General features: G+C 37.8%; 1 protein-coding gene across 2 annotated transcripts in view; it reads right to left on the bottom strand.

Moving 5' to 3' along the window:
- Positions 1-10,920, bottom strand: part of KLHDC10 (kelch domain containing 10) — a 64,178-nt gene extending 53,258 nt beyond the window's left edge. For both annotated transcript variants that reach the window (XM_031939053.1, XM_031939054.1), the window contains exon 1: positions 10,663-10,920. In XM_031939053.1, coding sequence (XP_031794913.1) covers positions 10,663-10,822 — 160 coding nt within the window. In that variant the 5' untranslated portion in view covers positions 10,823-10,920. The remainder of the gene's footprint in view (positions 1-10,662) is intronic.
- Between the last annotated feature and the right edge of the window lie 2,034 nt (positions 10,921-12,954).

Here is a 12,954-nt window from a genome sequence, read left to right as displayed (position 1 = left end):
TTTATTTAATAGCCTTTTATTTACAGGATATATACATGGGTAACTTTACAGCATTAACAATTGCCAAACCTCTTGTTCCAATTTTCACCTCTTACCCCCCACCCCCCCCTAGATGGCAGGATGACCAGTAGATGTTAAATATATTAAAATATAAATTAGATACACAATAAGTATACCTGACCAAAACGTTATTTTGCTGTAGAAAAAGAATCAGACTCTGAAATATTGTACAATTAGCTTGTAAAGGAAATCAAAAATGCAGGTGTGCATAAATATAGGGATTGGGAATTCAATGTAATGGTTTTTAGTCATCTCCCAGAGTTCTTTTTCTGGGCATAGCTAGTTCAGTTCATTACTGCTCCATTAGAAATGATTTGATTGATCTCGTTGCTGAGGATGGCCTGATCCATCAGAACTGGTCATCATATAGTATTGTTGTTGAAGTATATAATGATCTCCTGGTCCTGCTCATTTCACTCAGCATCAGTTCGTGTAAGTCTCTCCAGGCCTTTCTGAAATCATCCTGTTGGTCATTTCTTACAGAACAGTAATATTCCATAATATTCATATACCACAATTTATTCAGCCATTCTCCAACTGATGGACATCCATTCAGTTTCCAGTTTTTAGCCACTACGAAAAGGGCTTAAGCTGATTTTTTCTTAAAAATTGAGACCTTCCTCAAGAAAGGCTCAGATTAAGCACAAACAGCTTCATAGAACAAGATGAGTAATGCATATAACAAAGCTTTACTCAGCTGAATCAATCTGAGGTGTCCTCAACATCTATTTTTGTTGAAATCCTTCTCTTGCTACGGCTGAGTAAATATTCTTTGGTTACCTGTCAATTGACCTACAAGTGTCTTATTTTTCTTCATTTTTAAACCTATAATGCCAGGGACCTGATTTGAGTCAGGCCCAAAACAATTGACACAACTTTGCAAGACTGGAAAATGAGTTCACTGAAATAGAGAATGGGCAGGGCAGGGAAGGGCAGAGAAAGCGAGCCTGGATTTGTCTTCATGCTTTTAGTGATACCTTTAATGGTTCCTTACTGTGGGGCACTCCTTACTCCTAGAGTAACAACTGTGTGGCCATTCAGCAAGAGAACAATATGACTATGTTCTATGTAATGAAGATATGCACCTTCAGGATAAGTGATATAAACTATTATTTTATAACGTTTTGGTCATGTATACTTATTGTGTATCTAATTTATATTTTAATGTACTTAACATCTACTAGTCATCCGGCCATCTGGGGGAGGGGGTGGGGGGTAAGAGGTGAAAAATTGGAACAAGAGGTTTGGCAATTGTTAACGCTGTAAAGTTACCCATGCATATATCTTGTAAATAAAAGGCTATTAAAAAAAACTATTATTTTAGGCCATACAGATTTGTTAAACCTTCATCTGATAACTAAAGTTTTCTCCAAATTCCACTAGGTAGATGTCTTCATAACTTGTTTTAGCTTCACAGTAGCCTCAAACAGAATTTTTTGATATGGAGAAACAACCGTTTCACTAATTAAAAAAGGACAAACTCAGAAGTATTAGGTGCTCAGCCTTTTCTGGACTAGTAGATACCTTTGTATTTCCATTTATTATGCAATTTACCTCCCAGACAATGCAACTGAATCAGCAGTCCTCAGTCCCATATATGGATATAGCCAACCACTGAGGCTATGTGCATATGGCTACCAGTAAGGGAATGCAAATAAAAGGCAGGTCTATGGAATTTTAGGAATGGAATCTTAACAATTGTGCCAAATTAGTCATTTGAGCTTTGTTCATTTGTTTTTTGATTTGAAATTCAAGAAACTAATAACTATAATTTTGTCAGAGATTTTGTTGTGATTCTCCAGTTAAGACAGTGGGGAAAGGACTTCAAAGGCAGCAATGCATAGAGCATCAACCCTAGATTGGAGAGAACCCGAGTTCAAATTGAGCCTCAGACACACATTAGCTGTGTCACCCTCACTTAAGCCTGACTTACCTCCCCCACAAAAAAGACAATGCTAAATCATCTTCAGGAGCAGATAGGGGATGTGGAAGATGTGCCCATTAAACTTCACTTAATTAGCTGCAACTGAGCAGGAGTGATGCATTGGTTTGTTTGAAGTTTCTACCTCACTCCTGAAGCATAAACTATAATTCTTGTACTTCTTTGATGGGCCTGGAAGAGGGGCCCAGGAGCATTTCCCCAAACACGGTAGAAATAGCATATGTGCACATGGGAAACAGAGTACAAGTTCTGATCTAAAGAGGTCTCCAACTTTGTTGCTTTTCGGGTAATTTTATGTCCTGAAATCCTGGAGAGAACAACCTGAGAGCAGCACTCACAAGCCTTCTGAACACAGGACGGAATTATCATCATCACTTTCCACAGCAACACTCCAATGCAGCACAAGGTATCAAAGTGCAAGGTCTAGTAGTCCTATCAAGGAAAAGCAAGAAGATTTAGCTTAAGGCCTATCCCAGCCCCCGTCCTTGTTAATGTTGTCCTGATAATAAATGATGAGCAACTGACGTCGGCTGTCTGAGCTAAATAAATCTCTTGTTTACTGTTCAATGACCTACAAATATTTTATTCCAAATATTGAACCTAACCTACTAGGGGACTGGACTGAGTCAAGCCCAGTCCAGAAACAACAGGGTTCTTATAAGGATGAAGTAAAATATTTTGTGTAAAATGCTTTTCAAAATTTAAAGCATTAATGCTATTAGGAAAAAGACGCATATCTGAGTTTTTATATTTTATTATACAAGTTGATTTTATTCAAATGAATAAATGCTATAACATGAATGTTCCTGTAATGGTTTCTTCTATATGTTTTTAGGATAAAATCAATTTTACTCTACTGCTAAAATAGACTCCAAAGCAGTCACAAAGAAAATTACTCAAGGATTGGTTTTTTTTTTTTGACCAAATCATTGTTAAACACCAAGCAGTATCTGAAACCCAGTATCTTCCGTCCTGAGTTCATGTTCCTCAATATAATTCTTAAGATTATCTTCCTTAAGAAGATAAATAATATAATATACATTGTCCACAATGACTTTTGTACAAATTGTTACACTGATAATGATTTGGTTCTTTATAAGAATATAAGTGAGTTTATGCAACATATAGACATATGGTTCCTGACATTGAAAATAATTCTGAAGGACTTTTGATGAAAAATACTCTCCACTTCCAGAGAAAAAACTGATGTAGTCTGAAAGAAGACTGAAACAATTTTTTTTCACTTTGTTTTCTGTTTGTTTTGCAAAATGGCTAACATAGAAATATGTTTTGCCTGATTTAATATGTATAATTGAAATAATATTCCTTGCCTTCACAATGGGTAGGAGTGGGAAGGAGAATTCAGAAATCAAAGAAATTAAAAACAAAAAGCTTTAAAAAGAAAGAGAAAAGAAAAAGGAAGAAAAAGAGAAACCATTATTAATACAATTAGAAAAAGCCTCTGTCCCTTTGAGAGGAGCCTATGGAATCAACTCCAGGTATTTGGGAATATTCAATGTAGCTTCCACACCAAACAATAATACCTCTCCATATTAACAGATGATGTTTTCTAAAAAAGTGCTGGGATATTCCAATGAAACAAAGCAATATTTTGAGGTCCAGAATGATCAATTATAGGCCATACGTTATAACCTCACTCATCAATGTTGGCCTGACAGTTCAAAGAATCATGAATCCCATGGAGTTATGAGAGATTCTTTAAGACCCTAAATTTCCCATCATAATATGGGAACCTCAACAGTCCATGATGAGTGTTCCTGGAAACAATTTCAGATATCTGGTATGGAATAGAAAATTAACAACCAACAACCATCTAGTTGCAGAGTACACAATAATACAGCAGTTGTGGTGGCAAAACATGCTGGGATTTGTTAAACTGAATAACAGCAACTACAATCTAGATTAGTAGATTGTAGTACAGATGTCTATATTGAAAGAATGTATATATAGATTCAAAACATCTGTTCTGTAATTGCTATGACTAAAGAAATTCAACTATTCAACGGTCAAATGACCAACAGAATAGTGGTCCAATTACCTTTAATTTGGACCACCTTGCTCCCCAACACTGTTAATCTACACAACCTTTCTTCTGGTGTTGGTTCAGAAGATTAAATGGCTGGCTAGAGACTCATATATTTGAAAACTACTCATTGCATTGCACTTTTTATCTCAATAGAAGGAAAGACCATCTACTCTAGTGTCACTTAATTAAAACAACTAGTTCTTTGTCATCATATTAGTTTGCTACAAATGTAGCACATCACAAAAATCCCTATTTTTTACCAACTACAAAGGTATTTTACTATCAATTAGTAGATATAAAATTGAGATCCTAAAATTCATTTGTGCTTCAAATAACTGAGCTGTTAGTACAAAGGAGGAAATTTATGGAAGCACACATATTTAAAACCTCCTTTTTATAGTCTAACTTAAAAGTATCAGGAAATTTTTTTCTAGTCTAAAAATTCTTTCAAGACTTCTCTTTAGAAAAAGAACTAAATTACTTAAATTACAGAGAGAGAGAGAGATAGAGAGAGAGAAATGGATCAAGGGTAGAAATTAGGTTAACTCTTGTCTAAATAAGATCACTGCTCCCACCCATCCACCCCAGTGAAAGAAGGGGAGAAGGGCACTGATTTTTTTTTTTTAAATATCAAAAAAATAGAAGCATAAAAAAATAAACTGCTAAAAGTCATACAAACTTTTTAATATCTCTACACAGGAGTTATGTTGGATAAAATTATAAAATATGGAAAGACTTACCTACTTTCCTAGACGAAGAAAACAGGAAAATAAAAAGGAATTAAGCTATATGGTTCATAAAAATGAATAAAATGGCCTGACTACCTTCTACTTTTCTTTGAAAATTCACTGTTAATAGAAAGTCCCATATGTGGAAGAAAAATATATATGTGGAAATGGGAAGAAGGACTTTAAAAAATTCAAAGCTATTTTGTTTATTTTACACAAAGCCCAGAGTTTGGAGTTAAGAAGTCATTTAGAGTTCCTGTTATCAAAAGCCCAGGAAACTGAAAAGATAGTAAAGGAGAGAGAAAACAGCATTTTAAAACTAGAAAGGACTCTAAAAGTCAAAAGAAGACCCACTAAAACTTCTTAAAGACCTCCAATGAGAGGGAATCTACTAATTCTCAAGTAAATTGATTCCACTATTCTAATATTTAGGAAAATTTTCCTATAAGCAAATTTCAAAACTGCTTCTTTGCCATTTCAATCCATTGCTCTTAATGCCCCTAGAAGCCAAGCACAAATCTAACTCCTCTTCCACAAAACACAGTTGTGATTCTGTCTCTTTCGTACACACACACACACACCCTCACTATTTATTAATTTCAATGATTTCCTATTACCTTAAGGATAAGGATACCCTTCATAGCATCTCCCCCTTCCTATCTTTCTTGTCTTGTAAGACAAGAGTCTATGCATTTTCACTGCTGTACCCATGCCTGGAATGCTTTCCTTCTTGGCTTCCTTAGCTTGGCTCCCTCATCCAAAATCCCACCTTCGGCAGTCCCTGACTGCTTATACCTACTCTGAACTTGCTTTCAATTCACTCTCTGTTTCCATGTTGAAACTCCCATTAAAATAGGAGCTCCTTAAGGGCAGGAACTGTTTTTTTTCTTTCTTTGTATTTCCAGTGCTTAGCATGATGTCTGGCACATAAGAACTTAATAAATGGTTGGGGATTAAGACTTGTCCAAGAGCACAAAGCTAATTAGTGTTTAAAAAAAACCCAGGTATGGAACTCAGGTAGCAAGACTCCCAATTATCTTCACTATCTATGTCAATTCCACAGCAAAATGTCATAAATCTTATTTACCAATGACCTACATCCTTGAGCCCCTAAATTCAAGGGCTGAAATTCCCTGAGTTCCACCATTCCAGTCCTCTACTATTTATCTTCATATAAAGGTCCTTGAATCTTAAATTCTATTATTATCACAACTCCTGGCTCTGTGTCCTGGGTGCCAAAGAGCTTAAGGCAGAAATTTCAGACCATGATGTGGCCTGTTGAGAAAAGAGGACACACATGAAAATAGCTTCTAGATTCTGTCTTTTGGAATCTTGACTAAGAGGAACAGGGCAACAGGGCAGAGGGAGAGATCCTATCCCTAGATAGTCTTAAAAAAAATTTACCAAGAGCAGATTTAACTTCAAGGGCCAGCCTTGATTTATTTTTTGTGAAAAACAAACACTAGGTTATACTCAATTTGACAGCACATACATTAAAATTTGAATAACAGAAAAGATTAGCAGGACTCGCGTGCAAAACTGACAAATTCAAGAAATGTTCCATATTTCTAGAATAACAATATTTATTTAGTGATATGCCAAACTACCAAAGGATTAGTTTATAGAAAAAGAAAAAAGAAATTTTAAATTCATCTGAAGGAATAACAGGAATCTCAAGGGAAATAATGGAAAAAGTAGGAGGTAGTTTAACGGTACCAGATCTCAAAAATATACTTTCTACAAGGAAATAATTCTCAAAACAATTTGGTACTGTTAAAAAAAAAAAAAAAAAAAAAAACCAGCAATTAGTAAAGGAGCAAATGAACCTAATAAGCAATTGAACAGAAAAATTCCAACTCCTGGGGTAAGGTCTCACTATTTGATAAAAACTGCTGGAAAAAGAGAAGTTAGGTTAGAAATTAGGTTTAAGCCAATATCTCATATTATATGCTAAGGTTAGCTTCAATGGATACATGACTTAGTTACAGAAGGTCACATCATAAAATATTAAAGAAACAAGGAAGAAATTTTCTTTCAAATATATGATTAAGGAAAAAGTTTAAGACCAAAGAAGGGATAGAATTATAGAAGACAAAATAAATAATTTTTATTACATAAAATTAAAATTTTTTGCACAAATAAATCACAAATACATAAATCAAGGGCTATGGGAGGGTAGATCTTTGCAGCAAATTTCTCTAAGGATCACATTTTCTAGCTATATAAGAAACTGATTAAATTTATGAGAATAGGAGTCAACTTATAAGGCCCCTACTGATAAATACCATTTTCAAAGATATCAAGAGATAGTTCTCAAGGGGAAAAAATACAATTTATAACCATATAAAAAATGTTTCTTATCATTAATAATTTGAGAAATGCAAATTTCTCTAAGTAATCTAAGGTTCTACTTCACACCATTCAGACAAAAGTGATAAAAAAAGAATATGACAAAAGTCAAAGTGGTGACTGAGAGGAAAAAATAAGGCATATATACTGATGCACTGCTAATGGAGCTGTTAATTGGTCCTGCCATTATGGAAAGCAATTTGAAATTACGTCCCAAAATTTACTGAATTGTGTAACCCAGGTAGCAAGACTCCTAATTGTCTTCATTATCAATTCCACAGCAAAATGTCATAAATCTTATTTACCAATGACCTAGATCCTTGAGCCCCCAACCCTGCCCCCAAGTCCCTTTGACCTAAGGACACTACTATTATGCCTATATACCAAGTATATCAAAGAGAAACAAGTCTTTCAAATAGAAAAACATGTACAACAGCTCTTTTTATAGTGGCAAAGAGCTGGAAACATTCCATAGAATGTGGAATATAGCTCAACAAATTTTGGTATATGAATGTAATGGAACAACATATATAGAAACTACAAAAGGAATGGTTTCAGAGATACCTGAGGAGACTCATTTGAAGGGAAAGAAGCAAGCAAAATCAGAAAAACAATTTATAATATCAATGTTGAAAACTTGAAAACAAACAGTTCTGAAAAGATGTAGGAACTTTTATCAATACACTGAATCACAATTCTAAATAACTGATGTTAAAGAATGCTATCCATCTCAAATATGTAAAATGAGAAACATTCTTGGATGTGGCCAATATGGTAATTTGTTTTGATTAAGTTTATATGATCAAGGTTTTTTCTTTCTTTCTTTTTCTTTTTTGGAAAGGAAAAGGGGGAAGGAAAAATAATAAAGGCTTGTTAATTTAAAAAAAAATTGTTAATTTTTCTAAAGAAAAACTTTTCTAAAGAGATTTCCTCAATCTCTGTACAACACTACCTTTCAACCCCCCCCATACCCCGATTCCCAGCCAAAAAAAAAAAAAAAAAAACTTCCCTTTCGTACCATGAGAGACCAAGACTGCAAATCTAATTACCTAAGTGAATAGTAACACCTCACATATATATAAATATATATATATATACAAATGTGTTAAAATGTTATATATAGTTCACATTTATATAATACCTACTCTGTAACAGGCACTGTCTTAAGCACTTTTCAAATATCTCACTTGTCATTGTTACCCCCACTTTACAGATGAGGAAACTGAGACATAAAATACAGATTAAGTGACTTGCCCAGGGTCGCACAGCTAATAAGCATGACACTGGATTATAAATCAGGTCTTTCTGATTCAAGGTCCAGCATTCTATCCACTGCATAAACCACATGTCTCAATGCTTAATATTTCTGAGCCTGTTCCCTTATGTACAAAATGATGAGTCTGGTATAATAATATCCAAGATCTTTTAGAATTCTAAATGTGTCACCTGAGGCTGAATTTGAATTCAGTTCTTCCTGACTCTGGGCCCAGTGTTCTATCCACTGATCCACCTACCTGCCTCCTTAATTTGTTCCAAATATAAAAATCAGATCCTATTCTTTGAATGGATAGGTGTTAAAGACCCAAAGTGCCAGGGCAAAAAAAAAAAAAAAAAAAAAAGCCTAGTGAAAATTAAACTGAAAAGACTGCAAAAAACCAAGAGAGACTTGGGAATCTAAATCATATTTCAAATTTTCTCCTGTCCCTACCTATCTTCATCTTTGGGGAAGATTAGAAGTGATGCCAAAGATGCATCACATCCTGCAAGCCTTACCTACTGGAACCTTTGAGGGACCATTGCTGGAATTATCTGGCAATAGAAAGAAAGCAGAACTGGCTAGACTGAAGAGCACAAGAACCTCAAAACCTAAGGTTAGCAAGGTAGGCTGGGGCTTACTAACCAGAGCAACTTAGATGTGACCCTACTGGTAAACATGGTCCTGAGGAGGGGAATGACACAGACTTTAATTTTAGGAAAAAATCACTTTTGTGTGTTGAGGATGGATTGAAATATGGAGAGATCTGAGTTAGAGAAGCTGCTGAAAAAGCCCTGGTAGGAAGGCACGAAGTACAATGGTGACTTTATGAGTAAAAGAGATGGAGCCAACAAAGTGAAAATGTGAAAATATGGAAACTGCTTAGATAGTCAATGTAAGGAAAAGTGAGAAATCAAGCATTACTGCAAGGTGAACTAGTATGACAGAAAGATATGTTAGAGAGGAAGAAAAGACAACAATAACAGTTTTGGACATCCATTTTGCTGTCAAAAGGTCAAAGCTCCTTAAACCAAGAGAACTCCACATGAGGTAACGTAACTCGAGTAGAGGGTCAATACAAAATAGGCAATAATAAAAGGTATTTCAACACAAAAATGCATCATCAAATGCCCACCTACATCACTGCAGCTTTGATTCTGAACACTATGCACTTCACATGTATGACACCTTGGCTCAGATTAGATACAGGATAGAGAAAAATTTCTCAGGCAAAAATAGGTCACAAATGTTAGTTTAAAATGCCCTGTAATAGGTATCTAGAAATACACGCATTCAGGAGAAAGACTAGGGCCGAATATATGTGAAAGCAGTATAATTCTATCCCAACCCCAAATCCTAGATTATATCCCTCTGGAAATAATCATCCAGATAGAACTTCATCAATCAAAAGTTGTCCAGTTAATTTTTAAAAAGCACCTTTAGACTTTTTGCCTCAGTTCATCTAGAATCTTACCACTGTTTTGCTTGTGATAACTGTACTGCATGAAATTATCCTAAATAAGGCTAATACATTGTGCCAACGCAATACTTAATAAGTATCTTTAAAAATCTGACAGCCTTTCCTATCTCATGTATCTACTGACATAGAGATTCCACTAAATCATACACCTTAGGATTTCTCCACCCAAAAAAAAAAAAAAGTGACTTAATTCTGCCTAAAAACCAAAAGGATAACATACAAGGAGCAAAGATTCGTTTTCAGGAGGGTGGGGGGCAGGGAAGTTTGTTTACACTGACTTTCACACCGCTTCTGTCTCGATCTATTTTTTCTAAGTGAAAATCGAAAGGAAAGCTTCATTTCCTTCCTCCACAATCTAACAGCATCACTGACCCTTTGACCCCTTCCGAGAGGGTGCACTGGTCCTTGATGGCGCTGAAATGACAATTACCGTAGGTGGCCTGGGTTTTGGCCTCTGCGTAAGGAAGCTTGCCCCGGACTTGTGAGCCCTTTGCGAGCCTCCTCGCTTCCGTCTGAAAACACGTCCCCCCAGTGACCTGGAAGAACCACTTTGGGCCCGCTCGTCCCCATCCCTAATTCAGTGCCCTTTTGCGGAGCTAATTCCCACCTCCAGGTGGGATCTCCAAGAGCTCTTCCAAGCCCCCCCCCCCCAGGAGGGAGGGGACGGGCCGGACGAGCAAATCCCGAGGGCGCCGCGGCCTCCCCGACACCACAGAGCGCCAGCCCCGCGCAGAGCGCTTCCGGCCCGCGGACAGGGCGGGAGCCCCCCCCCGCGCTCCCCAAGGCCGGTCCGAGACTCACCTGACAGGTGCAGCGGCCCGCAAAGCTTCACGAAGCGGTTGAGCAGCCCCGCTCCACGGCCCCCACCCCCGCCGCCGCCGCCGCCGCCGCCGCCGCCTCCAGCCCCCGCGGTGCCCCCTCCTCGTCGGCGGTTTCCGTCCCAACCTTGGGCCGCCGACATGACTCGTTGTTTCCTCCCGCGAACGGCGCAGCTCCGTCCCGGCCGCTCCCCAGCCGGCAGAGCCGGTGAGGAGTAAACCTTCCTGGGCTCCTTCTCCGGGGACTGGGAAAGAACGGAAAGGGAAAGGATGGGGAAATCGACGAATCTCGCCGATGGCCAATAGCCGATCGCGCCGGTGAAAGCAACCAATAAAAGGCCGCGTTCTTAGCAGGCGGAAAGGGGAGACGTGGTAACCATAGCTATGGCAAGGGGGGGGGGGGAAAAAGTGGGAGGGGAGACAGGGTAAGGAAAAGGCAAGAGTAATCGCACCCTAAGCTCATCAACCCTCCTGATGTGATCCACAGGACTGCAGCTGCTGAGAAATCGATCCCAAACCTGGAGGCTGGGCGGATTTAGGGGGCAAGCGGCAGCACACCCGCCCTACAGTTGCTCCCTCGTTTTTTCAGCTGGGCCAGTACTTCCTGACCCCGTTTGGGGCTTTCTTGGCGGAGATGCTGGAGCGGTTTGCCATTTCCTACTCCAGCACACTTTACAGATGAGGAAACTGAGGCAGACAGGATCACGCAACCAGTGGGCGTCTGAGAGCAGATCAGAAGTCAGGAAGAGTTTTCCTGCCTCCAGGCCCAGCGCTCTCTATTCTTAGCTGTCCCGTACAATCCAGATCGAAAGCTGAAATGGAAGCAGTTGCCTCTCGTGTTAATCCATATTTTCCTTGACAGGCTGGTAACGGTGGGGGTGCTCCCTGATAGGGATCCAAAAAGCATCACCAGAAGATTGGTGTTTGGCCAAAGATCCCAGCTTTTGGGATAAGAACTTACTGTTTGATAAAAATTGCTGGGAAAATTGGAAACTAATATGGCAGAAACTAGGCATTGATCCATACTTAACGCCGTACACCAAGATAAGGTCAAAATGGGTTCATGACCTAGGCATAAAGAATGAAATTATTAATAAATTAGAGGAACACAGGATAGTTTACCTCTCAGACCTGTGGAAGGGGAAGGTCTTTATGACCAAAGCAGAACTAGAGATCATTACTGATCACAAAATAGAAAATTTGGATTATACCAAACTGAAAAGTTTTTGTACAAACAAAACTAATGCAGACAAGATTAGAAGGAAGCAATAAACTGGGAAAATATTTTTACAGTCAAAGGTTCTGATAAAGGCCTCATTTCCAAAATATATAGAGAATTAACTCTAATTTATAAAAAATCAAGCCATTCTCCAATTGAAAAATGGTCAAAGGATATGAACAGACAATTCTCAGATGAAGAAATTGAAACTATTTCTATTCATATAAAAAGATGCTCCAAGTCATTATTAATCAGAGAAATGCAAATTAAGACAACTCTAAGATACCACTACACACCTGTCAGATTGGCTAAGATGACAGGAAAAATAATGATGATTGTTGGAGGGATGCGGAAAACTGGGACATTGATTCATTGTTGGTGGAGTTGTGAACGAATCCAACCATTTTGGAGAGTGGTTTGGAACTATGCTCAAAAAGTTATCAAACTGTGCATACCCTTTGATCCAGCAGTGTTACTACTGGGATTGTATCCCAAAGAGATTGTAAAGAAGGGAAAGGGACCTGTATGTGCACGAGTGTTTGTGGCAGCCCTTTTTGTAGTGGCTAGAAACTGGAAACTGAATGGATGTCCATCAGTTGGAGAATGGCTGAATAAATTGTGGTATATGAAAATTATGGAATATTACTGTTCTGTAAGAAATGACCAACAGGATGATTTCAGAAAGGCCTGGAGAGACTTACACGAACTGATGCTGAGTGAAATGAGCAGGACCAGGAGATCATTATATACTTCAACAACAATACTAGATGATGACCAGTTCTGATGGATCAGGCCATCCTCAACAACGAGATCAACCAAATCATTTCTAATGGAGCAGTAATGAACTGAACTAGCTATACCCAGAAAAAGAACTCTGGGAGATGACTAAAAACCATTACATTGAATTCCCAATTCCTATATTTATGCACACCTGCATCTTTGATTTCCTTCACAAGCTAATTGTACAATAATTCAGAGTCTGATTCTTTTTGTACAGCAAAATAATGTTTTGGTCATGTATACTTATTGTGTATCTAAGTTATATTTTAATATATT

Source organism: Sarcophilus harrisii, chromosome 5 (assembly GCF_902635505.1).
Source record: "Sarcophilus harrisii chromosome 5, mSarHar1.11, whole genome shotgun sequence".
NCBI classification, from domain to species: domain Eukaryota; kingdom Metazoa; phylum Chordata; class Mammalia; order Dasyuromorphia; family Dasyuridae; genus Sarcophilus; species Sarcophilus harrisii.
Note: the sequence above shows the minus strand (reverse complement) of the source record. Positions and strands in the feature narration are given on the sequence as shown.